Source organism: Patagioenas fasciata, chromosome 5, assembly GCF_037038585.1.
Source record: "Patagioenas fasciata isolate bPatFas1 chromosome 5, bPatFas1.hap1, whole genome shotgun sequence".
Lineage (NCBI taxonomy): Eukaryota > Metazoa > Chordata > Aves > Columbiformes > Columbidae > Patagioenas > Patagioenas fasciata.
In genome coordinates, this window is record NC_092524.1 from 47890328 (window position 1) to 47912381 (window position 22054).

Here is a 22054-nt window from a genome sequence, read left to right on the forward strand (position 1 = left end):
GTGTTCATGTTGGCTTCTGGGAAGTTGGAGGTCTTGATTCTTATCATCTCCTTTCCCACTTCATGTCTATGCTAGTTTTAGCCATTCCCAGAGCTGTTCTTGTGCCCAACCCATCTCTGTGAGCAAGTGCCTGTGTTAATGGAAAACTTTCTTTCTTTTTAATCATGATTTTCAAAGAATGAGCCTAACTTTGTGCTGTCTTGTAATCTTAAAACATCCTCCTACCCCAGGCATACAGTCACCCACATGCAGATCAGCAGAAGTGAATTAAATTCCAGTGTTAACAGGTGGAGACCCTGAATTGCTCACTGTTAGCTAGGGGTGAATTTGGCCTTTTTGCCAAACCACTAGACCAGGGTACATTGTTAGGTGCTTAGACAGTTCTTATAATCTAAGCTACAAGTTGCTGCCATACGTAATTTGCATAGCACCTCTTCCCAGGTTGCACAGGTCCCTGTTAGAGTCTCTCAAGTTTGCAAGACAAGTAAAGTAAACGCAGGTATTGCATGACAGACTGACAGCATAGTTGTCTTCTCTAATGCTTGTTTGGTATGCCAGGAAGCATAATGAGAGCAGTGGAATGGGAAGTTTGGATGATGTCTTCTCCTGCCCTGTATCAACTCTTTTACTCTAAGGAATTCTGATCTTTGCCATAAGCATTTTCACTGACAGATAATTGTTACTGGAGAAGCTCCAGCCCTATTTCTCTCTGTAAAGTGGATGAGATTGCATCCATCAAAGGAGTTAAATATTTTTGTGTATTTTTATATTGCTCAGTGTTGTGGTGTGTGCAGATCACTTGGTGAGTTCTCTATTTGGTCCTCTTGGTTTTGAGAACATAGATGTCCTTGCTGCTTTGGAGGACTGTATAGCCAACTGCAGGCATGAAGAAGTGGCCAGTGTAAATGAGTTACTGGACAAAATGTTGACAAGCTTCACGGTAAAGATCTGGTGAATAGTAGGACTAACTTTTTTCTTTCTTCTCTTCACCCCACAGGTCCTGCAAGCTCTGTGAGTGCCAAGCAGTGAATTATGGGCTGGGTAACCACCAGTGCATCATGAAGATTGACTTTATTTGCGCCCTCTCGAGGATCACGTGCTTTATGAATTCACTCTCTCCTCCATCTCGTTGCCACTTCTGTCAATATTGTCAGAATTTGAGACTTGGACTTCAGCTCTGCCTTTCCTTGCTCCCTGGAACAACCAGTGTCAGCTGTGTGTCCTACTAAACAAACCACTGTGGGTTATTTTGCCCTTCACAAAAGTACACTGTCTGGAGAAGTCACTTCATACAACCTGTAATTCTGAGATAAAAGCTTCTGGATCCTAAAGGATAATTGAGATCTTTCTCTGGGGAGAAGACATTTCCTGTTGGTCACGTGTACTTGCTATCTCTTTTTCCACTTACTCTCCATCTCTTTTTGTCACTTTCTGTGCTTTCCTCTTCCTGTTGGATTTAACATTTGGCATTGACTGCTGAGGTTCTCCTCCCAGTAGTGTGGCGTTTGTTTTTCTCCTAGGGAAGAGCAGATTCTTGAAACAATGGGCTTCACTCTGCACTCCATCTACTTCACCTTGAAGATGAGTTTGCTGCTGGGCTCCTTGCTGGGTCTCTGTTTAGGTCTGGAGTTCATGGGCATCCCCAACCAGTGGGCCCGCTACCTCCGCTGGGATGCCAGCACTAGGAGCGAACTCAGCTTCCAGTTCAAGACCAATGTCTCTGCTGGGCTCCTCCTCTACTTTGATGATGGTGGTGTCTGTGACTTCCTCTGTCTGTCCCTCGTTGATGGGCGCATCCAGCTCCAGTTCAGTGTGGACTGTGCAGAGACCACGGTTATCACAGACAAGCAGGTCAATGACAGCAACTGGCACTTCCTGATGGTCAGCCGCAATCACCTTCGGACGGTGCTAGTGCTGGATGGCGAAGCCAAGCCGGGCGAGGTGCGTCCACAACGCCAGTATATGAATATCGTCAGTGATCTTTTTGTTGGTGGAGTCCCGCTGGACATCCGTCCTGCTGCCTTGACCCTTGATGGTGTTCTGAGTCAGCCTCCATTTCAAGGATTTATCCTGGATCTGAAATATGGCAACTCTGAGCCGCAGCTCCTGGGCAGTCAAGGGGTCCGATTGGAAATGGAAGGGCTCTGTGCAGAAAACCCCTGTGAAAATGGTGGCACTTGCTTCCTTCTGGACGGTGAACCACACTGTGACTGCTCAGCCACTGGATATGCTGGCAAGCTATGTTCTGAAGGTAAGAGAATACTTCCCTGCTTCCCATTTATCTTTACAAATCCAAAGAGTTAATTTGTCGCTCAGCAGAGCTATGACTGAGGTCTTATCCCTGCTGGTGGCTATCAGAGGAACTAAAGTTCCACCATTCTTTTTCCAGCTGGAAGTAATGAAATGGGAGCAGATAGAGAACATGAGCAATTGCAAAAAGTGCCTTTCTGCAGGGAGGCTACATTTGTATTATGGACAGATTTTCATCAGGAGCTTACTAACAAGGGTTGAGAACATAAATTGGTAAAAACAGAAGTAGCTGGTGTTGGTAAAAGCACTGGTAAGAAGTTCTTAGCTATCTGGGTGAATTCCACTACCCTCTGTCTCTGAGACCTGAGTGAAGTGTGTAACATTGTGAAAGTCTGGCCATCTTTGGTGATAGCTGTTACTAGTCTGTGGACGTCCCATGCTCCCCTCAGTTGCTTGCATACTAATCACTGAGTGACACCTTGATTGTTTTAAAATCCTTGATTAATTTGCTTTGGGACCTGCTGAGCAATCATTGTTAGTGTTGCAAAGGGAAGAGGGATTTGACTGTTTCCACATCGTTTTATACTCTCTTTTAAAATTTGAGTTTAGAAGTTTCAAGTCATGCAAACCACATGATGAAGAGTATTTCAGGGGTTTTTTCCTTGATCTTTAGCAGTGTGATGATAATCAACTCCGTATATGCAAGAGACTTACTTAAGTCAACTGGAAATCCCAGTGTGAAGTTGAGAATCTCATTACAGCATTTTTTATTACATTTGGGTTTAAACACAAGAGTTTGAGCAAAAGATGAAACCTGGGGAAGAAGTGTCCAATCTCAAGGAAAAAACACTCCTCAAATTTTGTCAAAATTGAAATACTTGTGTTAATATCTTACTTATCACAACTAACATATTTTACTACTTTTGGCAAGAAAAATAGGTCAACCAGAACCTACTAAGTAGAATGTGAGAAGTGCTGAAAATGAAGTCTCTATACAGTTGGTATGTAAGCAAAAAACCCTACAGAAATACTATGTAAATACAACTCTGCATTGACAGTATAGATAGCAAAGTAAACATGTTTTTATAGGAAGGGAAAGTTTGGAAAATAAACACGACATCCATATGTGCATTAATTTTAAGGTATTATTAATGATAACAGAAAATTTGGCTTTATATCCGGACATTACAGTCCAGTACGTAATGTTAAGATAGGAAATGTGAAGTGCTGAACACCACAGTTCCTCCTACCTATTGCTTGGCACCCATCAGGTCCAAACCAATAATGAGCCAGAACTATTTTCTGTGCTTGAACCATGAATTATGTGGAGCTGAAGAGACTGCTGGGTGTGACCAAGCACTTCAGTAGCTGGGCTGCTGGGCCCGATCCTCATACACTTACAAAACAAACACCTCATGACCAAATGCCAGTTGTGGGTGATGAAAGATTGCAAGAGCCACACAGGCATGTGGACCCTGAAACGCAAAGATACAAGCCTCTTCCTACTGCTGGGCTAATGGATCCAGTCTCTTCAAGATATCAACATGGTTTTGAGTCAACGTCTTGAGAAACTACTGTAAGTGAACAAGGCTTCTGTGTGTTTGTGGGGCAATTGTGAGAGCTCTAACCAGAGCCTGGATGGTGGAATTTCTGCATTTCCTGGGTGGGTCGAGCAAGATGAAATACATCTTCTGGTGAAGCCAGGGGTATTTCTGTTGTAGGCATCATGGATCAAGCAGTGCTATTGTTATCTTTTGAAGCCATGCGTCACCATTGCTGTTTGTTTCCTATAGTGATTCATCAGTTTCCAACCCAACCTTCTATTAAGGGTGAGCAAAGAAGTTTGTCACGATGTACCTTTTTTACTAAACATTTTTAACTCGCTGTTATCTGTGGTCTGTTCAATCACACATGAGATGCTGTGCGGAAAACTTTTCCAATGCAACAAATGTACGGATCTCCACAAAGTTGCTACCGTGTCTGGTTCTTCACTTTTCTCTTGTATTACTTTCTGGTGTATGTTTGATTTCTGTCAGAATTTTAAAATCAGCCTTGTTTTTTGCCTCCTTTATGCTGCAGCCGTGGTGATTTCTGTGTGTTAAATGCTGTCACCCAAAAATGGTACAGATTATGTACAAATTGCGAGAAGAAGGGTAAAAACAGAAGAAAAGCTGTTTAGTAAGTGGAAACAAGCAGACAAAGAAAACTGGCAAGAAAACAAAACACGAACCAAGTTAGGTATAGCTACCTTTTTATCTGACCTTAAAAAACTTATTAAACTCCAGAGATGCTCTCTTTCAATTCTGTGAGTGTGAGAGAACCTCCACCGATGAGCAGTAGGATGTGTTAGGAACGGCCGCACTGGATGAGGCTCTTCCTGCTTGTGGGTTGACTGACTGCTAACCAACTTGTATTTTCTTTGTTTGCTTTTTTCCAATAAATTTAAATGTTTATTGTCAGAACTGTTCCCTTTTGTTGTTGTGGTTTTTGTTTTTTGGTTTTTTTTCCTAGTCCTGTCTCTGGATATTTGCAGAAGTAACATGGTTATTTTATTCCCAGTCTCATTTCTTGAAAAAGACATGCTCTTTCAACTGGATATCAACAATTCCCTTTTGGGAAGGATCCTTAACTCCATTACAGCATTTACTAGCCTGCGTGTGTATTTTAATTTTGTCACCAGAGTGACTGGGAACTGATGGGATCCAATCAATAACAACCTCTGTTTGAACAGCTAAATGCAATATGTATCTTTTTAATAATGAGTTCTGTTGACAGTGTCCAGGGCATTACTTGGCTATTGACTGATGCCTATGTCTGCAGATGGTAAAACCACAGCAAACTCATTTATTCTGTGGCCAGAGATATAAGAAATAAACAGAGTGGAACCTGCTGAGCCTGCCCTGTGATGGCATGAAGCTCCATTTACAGTATTAGGGATTACTGTAACACAAAGTGTGGTTCCAGTTACAGTGAACCACAGCAGAGAACAACCATTCCATACTGAGACAAAACTCTAAATCCTGTCCAGAATGTGCCCTGATGTGCAGAAAGACTTTTGGCACTTACCATGCACTTGGAGTTAGCAGGGTTGTGTATATCATGGTAGCTACGTGCCCAGATGGGCAGCTGAGCTGGTCATTGCTGGACAACAAGAAGTACAATTTCTGTGTCTGGGTGAATACAGTAGGAGTGCAAATGTGTGCACACTTTAGAAGGTTTGTCTGTTTTGAATAAAATGTGATGCTGGTTTTATTGCAATTGGAGTTCATTGAATCTGACAGCTCTGTAGGGTACAAAGGATGGCTGATTTGAGCAGCAATTAATTTGTATGTTTCTGGGCAATGGTGGCATTAGACAAGAAAGCTGAACTCAGACACACCTTCCCCTCTAATAAACCTCATCAGTCTCTGCGAGATCAGGCTGCTGCCAAGAGAACGAGGTTCCCGTAGAATTTGAGCAGCACAGATACATTCATGTCACTGGAAAAAAAAAAAAAACAACAAAAAAAAACCCAACCAAAACCTTCCCCATACAGATTTTACAAGCAGTGCTGCTGTAGCAGCCAGATGAGCATGTTCATATCTGCTCATTCAGGATCACGCTGTCTTCCTTAGTCTGCAAGAGATTCTCTCTTGCTCCAACATTGTGGTGTAGAGAGTTCACTGATGTGGACAGCGTGAGTGTAACATTGTATGTACAAGGGTATTTTGGCCCAAGACCTCACCCCTCTCCCTTCTGGACTTTCTGAGGGAAGGTGAACAGAGTATGTGCCTAGAAATGACATTAACTGTGCTAGTAGTTGCAGAACCAAGACATTGGTGTGATCACCAGCCTCACAAAGCACCGTGCTCAAGCCTTTGTATTGCCTGCAGGGGCTGTTTCTAAACGAAGACTGAATAGGGCCCTGATTGCACCTCTTCCCTTGATTACAGAGCAAGATTTCCTGGGGATGCTGCCTGCTGAATGACAGAGGAGCCCGTTGCTCTGTAATTATCACACTTTTAACTGCAGCGGGAACAGATTTTTCTATAGCCCCTCAGCTTCATTTAAAGTGACAAGTTACTGCAGGATTTATCCCCCACCTGTCCCTTTGGAGCAGCCTAGTTTTGCCTGCGTCTGAAAGAACTGCCTAACCTCTCTTGCAGTCACTGTATCTTCCTGCCAGCCACCCCAAACTTTGTAACACTAAGGGCTAATTTGGCACCTTGCCATGAACCTGATGGATACACTTAATTTGCATATGCATTTACATACATTTTGTAATCAGAAACAAATGAACATGACCAAAATATTTGCTTCCACTTGCATATTCCTTGATAGATGAATATAAATTGGTTGTTGTTGAATTCACCAGCCATAAACAGCTGCAGACCCTCCCTTGGTCCTGTGCTCTGCTGTTCTAGAGGACAGCAGGCAGCTCTGGGACACATTTTGATGGAGCCAGATCTTCACTTACCAGGATAAAACTCTAGAACTGATAGTCTTCAAGGGCTGTGGAGTAAATATCGCAAGAGGCAAATATATTTTATGCCACTTCTTACACCCCAGCTTTGGCATTAGGCAAAAGATGCTAAGAACTCTACTTGTGACTTAGTTTTGCAGCAATTTGTTTTTCCTCATCTATTTCTCTTGCTCATTCTTCCTGATTTAAGTTCCTTTGCTTCTATTAAAAATAGTAATTTTTTTTCAAGCCTGGTTGTAATTTTTTGATGCGTTGCCAGATGGGCACCAGAGAAAGATGATGTATTAGGGTTTTAATTAATGTTTAAAAGTGTTTTGAAACTCCAAAGTGCAACTTAAGCACCATTTGTTGTTCGTAATAATAAATATTAAAACTGAGCAGAAGCTGCAGGGTTTCATTTTAAATCCCACACACCCCTTCCCAGAGATGGCCTAGGACTCATCTCCCGTCACCAAGCATGGAGTGTCTGCAGCTTCAGACCTATCTGGATTTGCTTTGTACCATCCCCTGCTTTTAATGCAGGGGAGCCACAGTCCAGGCCCCCGTACAGAGTGTGCCATTGATTCAGAGAGTCTAGCTGCAATACATGCTGACAGCTATATTCTTCTTGTTTCACTCTTCTGTATTATAGATGACCATGGGGCTACAATCCTTTTCTGCTTGATTGCAGATCAGCTGCAGCCTTCAGGCAACAAACAAGTTATAGCCCTCAGCTGGGCGAAGCTTGGACATCTCCTCTGCTGAAATGAAGCACATTGTGGTTGGGTACAAAGGAGATCGCCATTTGGTGTGAGGTGGATCTGGTGAAGAGTGAGAACAATTTGTAGGAAAGGAGGTGGGACCTGGGGAGAAAAACAGGATGAAAATGTTACTTTATAAAAGAGTAACACATAGTTCACACAGGGTGTTTACAGCAGCTGTTCCATCTTGGTTTTACCTGCCTGATAACAGTTCTTGGCTGTCACAAAGAATAGATTTGAATGGGCTGACTGAGCTTCTGGGGGACTAAATCTAGCTGGAGTCAGGATACCAGCTTCCTCTATCAGCCTATAGACCAGCCTGCTGGCTCCTGTTCTGTCCCAGAGTGTGCACAGTTAGGATCTAACCTGCAATTTTGGGGCATTATTAAAGAACGATTTAAATAAAAGTAACTAATAATAATTATGAAAGTAAGCAGAGCCAGAAATTTCTCTTTCCAATTTACAGTCAGGAGATAATTTTATTTCAGAAAGAAGGTTTATTTTCTTTTGGTTTTGCCCTAAAAAAAAAAAGGGGGAGTGGCAGGGAAGACTTGATCTATTATTACTGTCCAGGTTTCTGCTGAGCTAGGCAGCCTGTCATGAAGGTCAATCAGAAGTAAATATAGCCTCAAGCAAGACAGCACATGCTGTAGCCTTGCTTTCATCCTTATTCCAGAATGGAGGTGTGCAGGTCATTTGCCATAGGGTAATTTTGTTGAGGTTTTGATGGAAAATGGAGGGAGATAATCCTCCCAACTACCTTGAGGATACCGGCCTGACAAAGCTACAGGGAAGGAAGCGGAGGAGAAGCACATCTGTCCAGCAAACTCTGGCACTACTGAGAAGATGAGCCTCTGCACGTCGACCTCAGCACTGGGTGTTCCTGGATGTGGGAGAATGTGGTAATCCATGTGATGAAATGGTAGAGCGGCCACCTCTCCTGGTCCAGCTTCTGATTTCACTTCTTTACCTCTTTTTCCTTTGCTGACCTACTTTGAACTTGATGGATAGCGAAGCTTCTTTCTCTCCCTATAGAAAGCAAAGCAACTGTCATGTTATTGCTGTCCAGAGACAGCAATGTGACGTTTGGGTATATGTGTGTCTCTCTCCCACAATCCTTCATTGCAGACAGAGTCACTACCATTTTAAACCTGCCCTACAGAACAAAGCATTTGCCCTTTCTCCATCTATGAACAGGTCCAGGAGCTGACATCTGGGTCCAAAACAGCCCAAGGGCTGACAGAGGTAAATGTGGGGATGTAGGGAGAACTGTAGAAGTCACAGACTACTCAAAGCAAAACTGGTTTGTATTTGAATGTATTTATTCTGAAATGGGTCTGGGACCTGAGTACACTGCATTCACATTCTGTGTTAACAACAGCATTGCCAGTGATGCTGTTTCAGCTGTCCAGGCTCTGCCTACATGTATACTTGCTCACCTCATTATCCTGAGGGGAGACCAAGGTGTAATGTGTAAACAAATTGGACTGGGGCAGCAGAACTTGGGTGGTCCAGTCATAAGAGCATTATCACCTAAGAGAATAATTTCCATTTCTGCCAGAGGTTTCCTGCATTCCCAGGGTGATTTGCTGGTGGACTAAAGGACACAAGAGTGGGTCAACTGACCTTCCTTTGCAGGGAATATGTACTTGTTTACCCTCTGTGTCTCAGTTTTCATATCTGAAATATGTAGCCGGTGAGGCTTCCTGTATTCTAGATATTAAGAATCCCACATGCTTCTGTATGACAGTGATAGAGATGTATAAATATCTTAGCAGGACAGGTAGATTATGATAATTCCTGAGCACCCAGCAGAATGACCTGGTTTTATTGCTGGTTTTCCAGCTAGGCTTGTAGTCAGAAGTTACAGTGTCTTTCCTTGTTAAGTGGCCATCTTTGAGGAGCATTCCTCATCTTTCTTTTCAACTGACATTTCCTAGTTCCCTGCTGATTTTTGCAGTGTCACACTATGAGTACTCAAACCCTTGCCAGGCCAGGCCACAGTTGTGCTGGTGAAGACCCAGCCCAAGCAGCAGAGTAGCCTCCTCCATGTCTGGTGATACAGAGTGGATGCTGCACCGCAGGGTGCTGATAGGAGCAATGGGAGGAGGAGAGCTTTTGACTCTTTTGTTTTGTATCTGTATCATGTGCTCCACTGAATTCCCCCAAATGCCCTCTGCCAAAAACCTCAGATGCTGATCAGATGCTTTTCCTTGTATGGTGACCCACCTTTGCCTATCTGTCCACATTGGCACCCTCCCTGCTGTGGTTGCTGCTTCCAGCTTGCCCTGTTCACCATCCCTGCTTGCGACTCGCCTCGGCTTTGTGCTGTCAGGGAAAGCAAAGAGAGTACAAAAGGCCACCAGAGCAGAATGGCAGAGTTTGCACTTCCTCTGTTCCTATATGAATCAATGTATAAAAAGCAGGACAACAGAGAAGGAAGCTTAGGTTGGTTTTGAGTGTTTAATTAGCCCAAAGCTGGCATGTGTTTTGTGGTTCTAAGGCACTGAAAGGGTACATAAAATCTTCCTTCTTTTCCTTTTAATTGTCATCAACACAACTCTAACTGCTTATTAGACACAGCAAGTGTATTTGTAGATGGTCTGCAGTTTGTAATGTAGACCAAGCAGGGAAGGGGTACTTGCCTCTCAAGGATTTTGCTCCTGGGTGGTCTTCTGCCTCCTAATCATGGAATTTGACCACTAAATAACCTGAGTGAATATGATGGACTGGGTTTGGCTCTGAGTATCTGACAGAGACCTTTCTCAGAAAGGAACAAGCAGTTCATTGGTAGATGTAGAAATCTGAGCTGTAGGTTAAAACCAGGCTTCAATCTCTAATGCTGCAGGAAGCCCCCAGAGTTTGCTTGGCTGCTGCATTTATTCAGAAGCCTTTCTCTGATTCTATAGTCTCTTGGGTGGATTTTCATTTCTTCTCAGTTTATTGCCTTAGTACTTGAGAAATATGACACATTCTGAGTTTTCCAAACCTCTGGTGTGTCTCTGCAGGCATGTGTTTGATTTTCTGGTCTTTCCTGCTGCTTCCATCCTGCCAGGTTGGCTTTCAGGGTTTGAGTGCCTCTCAGTACCTTTCTCCTCAAGATAACACAGGAGAAATCCTTGGAGCTAAAGGCAGCTTTGTCCACTGAGGCTGGTCAGATGGCACAGGTGAGGCAACGATAGCTAACAGAGATGAGAGTGGTTTGCATCGTAGTCTGCGAATTTCATAGCTCAGTGACATTTGCTGCTAAATTCCTTAAGCTCTTTTCTGTATGTAGCAGAAAATATGTTGCTTATATTCTCCAAAGAATTTTTTTAAATGAAGAAGAAATGTATGGAATCATACCTTAATAAATCGATGTTTAAAAAAAAGGGAAAAAGAAAAAAGTGAGGTTTGTGAAGAGGAAAGGAGATTAAATTGCTTGTCTAGGACCACCTACAAGAAAAAGCTGGGAAAAGAGCCAGAATTTCTGTGCTTTTTCTTCTGTCTTTTGCCTTTTCCGCTGTGGGTCCTGTGAGAGAGGATAGAGGCAGAGGGCTGTGCCATCACCCTGCAGGATGCCTGCCAGACCTGTGGTGTAACTGGAGATCTATGTAGGTGCTTGTTATTCACATAGCTTCAACTTTTAAGGAAGATAACAGGAGATCAATGAACATTAAAATTATGGATTGGATATATTGCCATCATGAAGCAGTAGTATCACATCTCTCAGGATAACCAGAGCTAGAGGTGTGTTTGTATTGGTGTCAAAGATGAGGCGCAACTCATACAGGTGTATCTAGCTGAAAATTGGCTAGCTCAAGTACTGGTAGCTGTGCGATCATGGCTCCTTGGAAGGTACTCATGGTGACAGTGGTGTAGTCATAGGTTTATTATTGGTTAGAAAACAGTCTGAGCAGACATTGGATGCTGCAGAAAATGGCAAAATCCTTTTTCTTCATAGTTCCTCTGGTGGGCAGGGTGCTGCTGGAGATCTGATTTTTTTTTTTTTTTTTTCTTTTTTGAAAAGGAAAATAAAAATTAGGCCTCTGAGGATCAAATTGTAATTAATGATAGGTTACGGTCTTAGCTGTCTCCTCCTAAATGATCTATTTTCCTTCATTACTTAAGCTTACATTGCTCAGTTGTTTCTCAACTGGAGCAATGAACGTATCTACAACAAATTTCCAAACCTTCTAGTTTTGAACAGATATGAGACCTATATATCTATACGCTTTATCTTTACTTTGCGTCTTACACATAAATGTATTTTTAAGGCAGTCTGTATTTTGACTGCCCTATCTTGTGGCATGTTGAAATGAAAGACATGCGAAGCAACATTTTGACCAGCTAAGACACATCAGAACAAGACAGCTTGGAAATGTTTTCCTCGTGAGAAATTGTGGTTTCATTCAAATCAAAATATTTACAAAAAATAATGATTTTGATGACAGTCTGCAGAAAAAGTGATATATTTTTATTTTGTAGAATTTCTGGATTCTGACTTCGTTTAAGATGTAGTCTATATCAATTGCATATGTATTTCTAGCTTATTTTATAACATACTGACATTATTGTCCCTAATGTAGACCTACTACTGATGAGCTGCAATATATCATAAAAATGTAGAAGTGTTTTAAGGAAGAGGCGTATACTCCCACACTGACTAAAAAGCTGTAATGAAACCTGAGAACTGAACCCCACTGTGCCACAACTCTGGGAACTGTAAGGCCCAGAAGTGGAGGCAGAAGGAGACCTAAGCATAGGTTAGACTTGACCAGAGAGAAGAACAGGTTTCCAGCTCACAAACAGTAAGCAGACCCTGGAGCACAGGTAGGGTGATGAGTCAGATCGATGCCCTTTGAAACCTCCCAGGAGGGAAGAGTGATGTGAAGCACTGTTATCATTTAAGTTAATTGGAAGTGACAGATCTGCAGGTACTGCTGTTTGTCAAGAACTCCGCTAAAGGAAGGGTCCAAGGAATGATCTTGGGTGAACAGGACTTGGATGGGTTATTCCGCAGTGTCACTGAACAGTGCAGTCTCTGTACAGTGACAATGAGGGCACCAAGGCTGAATATATTAAAGAACCACAGCTGCTGATTTGAGAGGTTAGGATTGTCAGCAGTTTGGTCTTTAGGTTTTTGCGTGTGTTGAATTGAACCTGAGTAGTTTGCAATGTAGCTGGACCTGAAGACTGCACAATAGGCATTCCCAAAGAAGACCATAAAAAATACATCTCTGTGCAAGAAATGCTCTTCGAAATGCAGCCAGACCAGGCTGAGATTTGGGCTGGTTGAACAACGAAAATCACTTGGGAACTGCACCAGTATGGCATGACAGCTATCCTTGAGCTCTGGGATGTTTTTCCTGTCATTGCCACTGCCAGGGTGGTGAATCCCAGTTTGCCTGAGGCAAAAGATAGCTAAACCAAAGCACTAACAGATCCTCTATCTTGGGAGAACAGTTGGCTGTGACTTCAGACCTCATTTGTCAATGGTGTTTAATTATAGCTCTGCTACCACTTACAGTGGAGGTCACTGCTGTATTGTAGGTCTATTTAATGCTCCCTCTGGCCTTAAAAATCTATGAATCTATATCCCACTATTTGGGGGCATTTCTAACAGTCTCCACTGGTTTTCTTCTAGAGCTGAAATAGCTGAAGTTTCCTCTTGGTTACTTGACAAAATGTTGTTGTTGGAAAGCTGACTAAAACAATTTAAGCCACTTTCAGGTCTCAGAGTGAAGCAAAATGTAGGTTTCACCTGTTTTAGTTTCTAGCCTTACACTGGCCCAGTTGTTTTCTCCTTATGAAGGGCCGGCTGACTGTGCTGCAGTGCGGGTACGTGAACTATCTGAGCTTACATATACAGTGTCGTTAATGAGCTGTTCTGTAGAAAATACATCAAATATACAGATAATTTTATATGTTTTCTAGCACATCTGGTCACATAAATAATATTCAACTTAAAGTTAACCTCCTACAACAAGTGCTCTTTAGTAAAGCCTTCATACACTGATGAAAGATGTGCTTCACTAAGAACTAAACCCAAATCCATTTAGATTCGTTGATATTATCGGTTTAAAAACATGCTACTTTAAGTCCCATTTTGAAAAGTGATTCAGGCACCCTGAAGCCTTGTGACTGGTTTGGGCTTCTAAGCAGTAGTTCTGATAATTTAACCTTCATATTGTATTTATTTCCATCATTTTTCACCTCTAAGGATTTGGCCCAAATAGCACATTTCTGTTTGAGATTATTTCCTTGCTTTTATTTGCCTTTAATATTTTTAATGATCTGATACTGAACTAAAACCAAGGCCATTCAAATGTGGTTTTTTTTCTTAAAAAACAAACCAAACCGAACACAATAAAACAACAGCAAAACCCCCCCAAAATCCACCAAAAAAGAGTGAAGAAGGAAAATTAATTGCAGAAATCCTGCTGTAATATGATATTAAAGTTATGAATTTCAGAAGTAAATGGTAGTACCTGCTACAATCAAAATGCCACATGGCATCCATTCAAATGTGCTTCAGGCATCCTGCACTTGAATTGTGTGCAGGGCAGGAAAATAAAAGAGCTAAAATACTGTCAGGTTAATAATAAATTGCGCATACATGTGGCACATTTCATCAGAGTATTCCTAGGCATCTCACAACTACTGATAAATCAGTCAGCCTTCACATCACTCTACCACACAGTGAAATGCATGTTATCTCCATTTTACTGATGGCAAAACTGAGAGGCAAGCAGAAAGTGAATTACTGAAGGGTATCGAGTCAGAAGCTGACTGAGATGGGATTGGAATCCAGAGTGCTAAATCCTAAGTATTAAACAATATAGTAGGTTGTTTAGTTTTATCCAAGTGTGCTGAAAAAACCCACAACATTATTTAGTTTACATTGAATGTGAAGCTAAAAATGGGGATTTGGATTTTAGGCATTCTTGTAAAATTTCAATTGATTGCAATTCAAAGGAAGATCTCTCTTTATTCTTTCTGGTGGAATGGAGTGTCCATATCCAAGATGTTCTGTTCTTTGTGACTGTTGCCAGGTAACTTTTTCACCTGAAACCATCTTGAACCATATTGTTCCCTGCTTCTTGCCTGTATGTTGCACTATTTAGGCTAGGCTGTACAGATTCCTCTGTTCTGTGTTGGTTTATAATCAATAATGAGGAAAAATAGACTTGTAGCAATAAAAGTTTTAGATGACTTTGCCCATCTGTGGTCATGTGCTCTTCAATGTAACTTTTCAAACCAGGGAAGAGAAGATTCAGTTCCTTTAAATATTTCCAGTAGAGAAAGTTTTATGATTTCACCAAAAATATCAAAGTGAAACACTGATTCCGGTCTTTGAATGCTTTATTTGGCATCCCCTTGGCTGGAAGGTGACAGAAGCAAATATAATAAGGTCTTACATTTCCCTCTCACCTGCATTTCTGCAGACTTGCCAAGGTGATGCTTTCCATGTAACCTTTTCTTCCTGCCTGGTGTTCATTGTCAATATAGACAGTGAGTTTTGCTGGAAACTTTGCATCAGAGTGTAATGACTCCAATGAAGGCTGGACTCTTATGGGCCAGGCTTCCAGCTGAGACAGATCTGACCTTATAGAATGTTGTTCATATGTGGTGGAGAAAGAAGAGTTTTTGATTGGACTTTTTTGTTTGATTTGGTTATTTTGAGAACAGATCACATGGAAGAACAAACTCCTGAAAAGACATGGGCTTTTATCTTTGCTCTCTTTAAGCAGCTTAAAAGGAATATTTTGGAAGAGTTCTTTATACCATGTTTGTTGCCCATAAGTCTCTTCTTTAGATGCTGATTGGTTCCAGTATGTCCAATTTCTATTGTTACCCTTGAAAACAAAGTTGCCTGGCAAACAGCAGGTACCCAAGTGAGCAGAAAGTTCCACATGGAATGAAGATGGTGGCAGATGGAGCATGATGACCTTGTGCTTATTCTGTAAACAATAGCATAATTATAAGGCTTGATCAGAGGCTCTTTAGCCCAGAAGTGCTCTCTTATTTTCTGTGTAATCATGAGATACTGCATTTAACTGTACTGTCCTTCAACAGATATTCTGTTTTACTGCATAGCATACAGGAGTGTGAATAAGACTCCTATGCTCAGGGGTAACTAACAGTTCTGACCTGGCATTTATTGTAGAAGCTGTTTAAATTAAATTATTAAAACCTATAAGTGTTAGTTATGGATTATTTTGGTGAAGTGCACAACAGAATTTAATTGTTGTGTTGGTGCTGTGAAGAAGCACATCACTTCCTTCAGGTCTTTAATAAAACTCATCGACAGAACTAGGCCAGAAGGAAACAGATCTAAACAAACAGGCAGTGCCAAGATCAGGAGTGACATTTGTTGATAGTGCTGTCAAAGTGGATACCAAGATAATCATAGAAAAGAGAGTGACCAGTCCAGACTGAGATGTGTTGCTAGAGCTATTAGCTTTGTGGTAGATGATTAGAGAGTGGTATGCAGACCTGTGACTCCATGGATCTTTTCCTTAGATCTTTCTGGCAGTCTTTCATAAGCCAAACCACACCTAAACACGAACAGTCCAGCTGTTTCTTCCTCAGAGCAGAAGTAAGATGATTTTTGTTGCTGATTATGGCTCTAGTGCTTTTCATTGCTTTTCCTTCAGCCTAATTGTCCCATCCAGGCTTGACCCTGGCTCTGTTGGGTTCATCACTCTGTTTGGAGTAGGAAGGAAGCAGATAGTGCTCTGACTTTAGCACTGATCCGTGTTCCTCTTGACCCCAACCCTAATGTGGTAGATGAAGGAGGCTGATTTCAGGAAGGAGAGTTGGAGTGAGAGAGGTGACAGATGATGTGAGAAGAAAGCAGAACTGTCAGGGCGATCATGGTTAGCAGGGGAAGAACCTCCTGGTTGTGACTGGCCAGCCCAGTTTTTGCATGCGGGCACTGAGAAGCAAAGCAATCTCTCTGAGGCAAAGCTACGGGAGGCTGGGGGCTGGGCTCTGCAACTGGAGAAAAAGAAAGCGAGTCAGCAAGGGAGAACCCAGTCATGCTGTGTTTGAGGTAGGAAGGGTGCCCAAGCGTGGAAAACCGATCAGCCCTCAGGGCAGCCAGTCGGAAGGTAAAGCTGTACTTTCACATTTGCATCTTAGTACTTGTTTTCAGCTAAGTGAAGTATCAACATCTTTTGAGGATATGTTCCATGAGCATCTGCTGGGAGGGCTCTAAATCTTCCTCCTTTTGATGTTTGATTCACTTGCTGAAATTGGCCACCTGATACTGGAGACACATTCCACACATCGTCCTAGCCCTCATCAAATGTGTTCCAAGAACCTTGTCAGGTATAAAACCAAAGCAGCAATACACGAATCCATTACTTCCTACAACAGTCTTTTGTTTTGGTTTGGTTTGTTGTTGGTCTCATTCCTCTGTTCTTGGCTTTGAGGACTGAAATCTTCTAGGTCTTCAGATGTCACTATGGATTCTGTTGGGCCCACACATTCCACATAGATGAAATTAGAGTCATTGTAGAAGCTTTGAGTCTCCCTTTCCTTTAATAGGATGACATAAAGGTGCTGTGACCTTCTTTCATTTCCCTCCAGGCGCTATGACAGAGAACTAGGTAGTGGAATGTGGCTAACATGCTCAAGCTGAACTCATTTCTGAGAAAACACTCTTCTCTGTTATCTCCTAGACCATTTGCCATGAATTGCTTCTGTCTGTCTGAACTGACTCCTCCTGACCCCTCTGGGATTCGAAACCCTGCCAGCTTAAGTGCTCTATATTTTCCAGAGTTAATCGTTATATGGGATGGCTATGACAGGCATTTCTTCTGTGTGTGGGAATTTCAGAAAGGAGCAGGTGCCTGATTGTCCTATTGTGTTCTCCACAAGCATGTGTAAACTGCAAGATATGAGGTAAAAGCTCCATCTGCTGGAACAGTCTTTGAAGACCCTATTGGAGATGAGCGTCAGCCTTCTCAAATGAGGTGGCTTCATTCATGGCCTTTTATAGGAGGCAGGAAAGCAAACACTAGTGTGGAAAAGATAGCAGGCAGAAAACAGCCAGAGCTAATGTTAGTCATGTGCTGAGGTAGCAGCACCAAGGTTGGCTTGATCATCACTGGTACTGGACCCATGTCCTGTATTTCTAAGGTGATTGCCAAGGTCCTGGTTCCAACTTTGCCAGGAATAGCCCCAAGTTGGCCAGTATCCAGCAAACTAATGATAATCTGTGTGTCATGAGACTTCGCACTGCTGAGCAATTCGGAGTCAGTAAGAAGGTGATCTGCACTGCATTTGAGACAATGGAAAATATCTTTCTCTGTTAGTATATAGAAAGACTGTGAACAGTAAGATCTAGGGTCAAAGCAGTACCAAAGGACCTCTTAAATCCTTGTTGTCTAATGAAACAGGGGCATATTAAGGTGCTGTTAACTTCTCAGAAGTTGTTACTAAGAGTTTCAGAGACTCTGGAGATCAAGTATATCAGTTGAGTAATACCCAGTGCAAAATGAGTGGAAAAGGGATTCCAGTTCCTCCTGTGGGACTGAATATGTCTATAGTCATTACTTCTGGCAATATATGATTTCTTTGTATGAGTTTCATGCATTTTCTGAGGGAGATGCTGTAGGGCATAAAATTATAAGGAACAGTCAAAACTAAGTGAAATACCAGAAGGCCCAACTGGTTTTGCATTTTGCCATTGAATTGCAGTGAATACAATTCTCAGATGGACAGACTTTACTTTCTTAGCAACCTGAACATTGTGCCAAGAAGTTTAGTGAGATATTGGAGGATAACAGTTGACTTCTGCCCGAGTAATACAGCCCACACATATTATACACCTACAAATGTGCAGTGGTGATTAGCAGCATTCTCAGAGTTTAGTGAATAAATCTGTGGAGACAACCCCATCCTCTTTTTAAAATCATGGTGTGGCTGTAGCTATCTGACCAGTTTAATCTTTTATATATTTTTCTCCATTCCTTTTCAGGGTGTCACTCATAAGAAAGCTTGCCCCAATAGCATTGGATGTTGCTTTCTTTGGGAGTCACACAAGAGATTACGTAGGAGTGAAGAAGGAACTTTTGCTCATGCTACATTACACCAAATAATAAGGGAGGTTGTTTCTAGGCCTGAGAGAGCCTAGCAGGTGTGTATATATTGTCTTCTAGCAGAAGTTTAAGACAGTAAAGTGGACCTTTAGCCACTGACATCTGCAAGCTCAAGACTGGCTCACAGTTCTTGCCTGCCATCACCCAATCTGTAGGACATGCCTTGAAGTGGTGCTGTTGTCTCCTGTGTTCCTAACACAATCTCTCTTGGTTTTCTGTTTTGTTGTTTTGTTTGGGTTTTTTTTTTGTTTGTTTTGGTTTGGGTTTTTTGTGTGTTTTTGTTTGTTCTTTTGTTTGTTTAGTTTGTTTTGTTAGTTGTTTGTTGGGGTTTTTTTGTTTGTTTTTTCCTGACTTTGTGTTATTGTGGGGAGTTCATGAAGCATGCAGCACTTGAAGTAGAAGGGTATTCTACTTCCTCCAGTAGACAGAAGCTACAACAGTTGATCTTTCACCCATAAGAAGCAGTTAAGTTCATGGACATTATGACCAATACGCAATATCTTCCTCTTGGATAGTTTCTTTCTCTCTAGTCCTTTACAAGTGGGGATTAAACTGTGCTGCACTGGTAAGAAGGAATCAGTGCTTCTCAAATGGTGGTGTGCAGAACTGATAGCATCTGTTAGACTTTACCTTTGGCCTTCTGGAGTGTGGCTGAGGTCAATATATTCTGCCTAGGCACCATAAAAGCAAGGGAATCACATTTTTCCACCTCACCTTTTTATGGCTAATCCTGAAGAAAAATAATGTTGCTTATTGTCTTCCCCACAGTGACAATAGTCATGACCACTCCAGGGCAGTATCACTATAAGGCACAGATACCCACTTGAGCTATCTGCAGTGTTGAGTAATGTGCTCTCAGAAGGAGATGAAGTTACAGTAGTGTCCTGGAATAGAAAGTCGTCAGGCTGGTCTGCATAGTGTTTCTGCTTGTTTTAGAGAGTTCTGTTGTGGCACGGCTGATAAGCAATCTGTCCATATAATATTACATTACATAAACAGCCAGGGAGATGTACTCAGTTGTTCTCTCACTGGGAAATCATCAGGATCTAGGTATAGTGTTATTAACCCTGTTGCACTACGCCTCCAAGCTGGCAAGCTTACTCACTAGACTTTTGATATCCAGCAACTGGTAGCTGCTGAAAAAGTCCTTATAAATGTTCTTCTGTACATTCAGTTAATATAGATTTTTTCATCACAGACTTGTTTACAAGGGAAGATACCATGTGCTCCATCTGCTGCTTCATATACTGCCTGTGCTAGCTATCTACTGGCTTAATTTTGCAACTGTGTAGTTTTCTGCTATTTTCCCATATATGCTGCCTAATATCTAGGGTTAGATGGCACAAGGCTATGATTTTCCTGATCACCTTTTACCAAATGACAGTGTTTGTGTTGTCGTACCTGTCTAGATGTCCAGCTAGCCCACACCTTTCTTCCATCTTATATGGGTGCATATCAGAATGACCTGCAGTTAATGTTCCTAGTTGACTCACCTCTTTGCATGACAGATGGGAAGTGAGGAGCTGAATACGACTACCAGTTTGCTTCTTACCGATTCATGAGTTTTTGATACAAACCAACAAGTTCTTATCCAGGAGGACTTACTTCTCACAGTATAAGTTTTAAGTAGGAGCTGCTTAAGGCTATCTGTACATGTGCAAGCCCCCTGGTAAAAATATGGTTCCTACATGCTGCTTTTGCAACACATTGGATTAATGTTCAATTCTTGGGGTTCACTTTACAACAATATCGGCATATCACATACTTATGCAATTACAGCCAGTTATATATTCTGTTTTAAATTCGGTATTACCAGTATTAGTAGTCCTTCAGGATCTACATTATACTCACTTATTTTTTCTTTAGAGACTTCTACCTGAAGCCTCTATATCTGCTTTCTAGAGTTTGCTTTGAATTTGAATATTTGAATGTTTCTTCTTGTTGATGTCCTCTAATACAAAAACTCATCTTCAGCTCCTTTAGCTGTATCATGCCGCATTCAGTTGCAAAAAGATGGTACTGAAACTTGGTAACTGAAACTCCATTCCTAGCATGTCTTTGTGCTTCTCTGCAAATGATTATATGTACTGTTCTTCTCAAAGTTGTATTTGTCTGTGGAGGGAAAAGCAGTACATCCCTTGGACCGCCTCCCTGTGTACTTATGGCTATATCCAGCCCATCAAAGATACACCTTTCAGAACCACGTAGAGATTTTATCCAGCTCTCATTAAATGAGTGGGCTGCTTTGCACACTTAGCATCATAGAATAGTTTGAGCTGGAAGGGACCTTCAAAGCTCATCTAGTCCAATGCCCCTATAATGAGCAGGGACATTTTCAACTAGATCAGGTTGCTCAGAGCCACATCCAGCCTGGCCTTGAATGTCTCCAGGGATGGAGCATCTACCACCTCTCTGGGCAACATGCCAGTGTTTCAACATCCTCATTGTAAAAAAATCTATTTCTCATGTCTATCCTGAATCTCCCCTCTTCTAGTTTAAAACCATTACCTCTTGTCCTATTGTGACATGCTCTTCTAAACAGTCTGTCCCCATCCTTCTCGTAGGCTCCTTCACCAACTATTGCATAGTCTTCCATTCTTAAAGACAGCAAAAACCTGGCTAGTGGAAGTCCTGATCAACCTGCTCTAGTTTGACCCTGAGGGAGTCAGTGAGTCAGAAGAGATAGTCTCAAGAGACCCTTTCAAACCTCAACTACTTCATGATTCTGTGGTTCTGTGAACTCAGAAGCAGATGTTAGTACCTGTTTCTGCAATATGTTGTGAGGTGGCCATACAGGATAGTCACTTTTCTATCTTGTTAAATGTTGTGTCTTTGATAAGGCAGCTAGGTCAGATGCCAGTTCAGGAAAACAGTCCTTTAGTCACTCCTTGATATATCTAAAATACTTTTCTCCTGCAGTACTGTATGGCTACTGCTTTCCAGTCATTTCCAGTGGGATCCACACTCACATATTCTTGGAGAAGAGAGAATAGATATTACCCTTTAGTAATTAAAAAGGTCATAGAAAAGGAGGTACAGTTCCTCTTCCAAATCCCTCAGCAATAGTGCTTATGACCATCACTGAAATCCAAAGATAAATTGCATCTCTGCTCCCTAATGGTTATTGTTTCATTTCAGGGCTGTCTCTCCCTAGTGAAGGAAGTTTTCATTAGCTCTTTAAGTACGAGACTGATTACTCACCTGGCAGTGAATGAACCTCTGTAAGATGTAATCAGAATAAGCTGAACAGTTTTATTTGGTTCATGCTGCAGTTATGGGCCCTGAATTGTCCAAGGAATAAGAGAGAGCTGTGGCTTTCCATGACCTCATCACAGATGTGGAGATACGAACACCCTGGGGCAGCCTGACATATGTTGCTGGTCCTGACACCTTCCTTTTCCATGCTTTTGGTGCACAAGCAGAGCTGGATCCTGGCTTGTGAGGAATAACAGTTCCTGGAGGAGAGGTACTAGCTTTTACTCATGCAACAAGCATCTGATGGAAATTTTCTT

The 22054-nt window shown here is 41.9% G+C and overlaps 1 protein-coding gene across 38 annotated transcripts in view; it reads left to right on the top strand.

The window, feature by feature from the left end:
• Positions 1 to 22054, top strand: part of NRXN3 (neurexin 3) — a 1036700-nt gene that overhangs the window by 49298 nt on the left and 965348 nt on the right. For all 38 annotated transcript variants that reach the window (XR_011739408.1, XR_011739409.1, XM_071809509.1 and 35 more), the window contains exon 2: positions 998 to 2251. Coding sequence is in view for 36 of the 38 variants with exons in the window: in XM_071809509.1 (XP_071665610.1) it covers positions 1543 to 2251 (709 nt within the window). In the remaining 2 variants the exon portion in view is untranslated. The remainder of the gene's footprint in view (positions 1 to 997; positions 2252 to 22054) is intronic.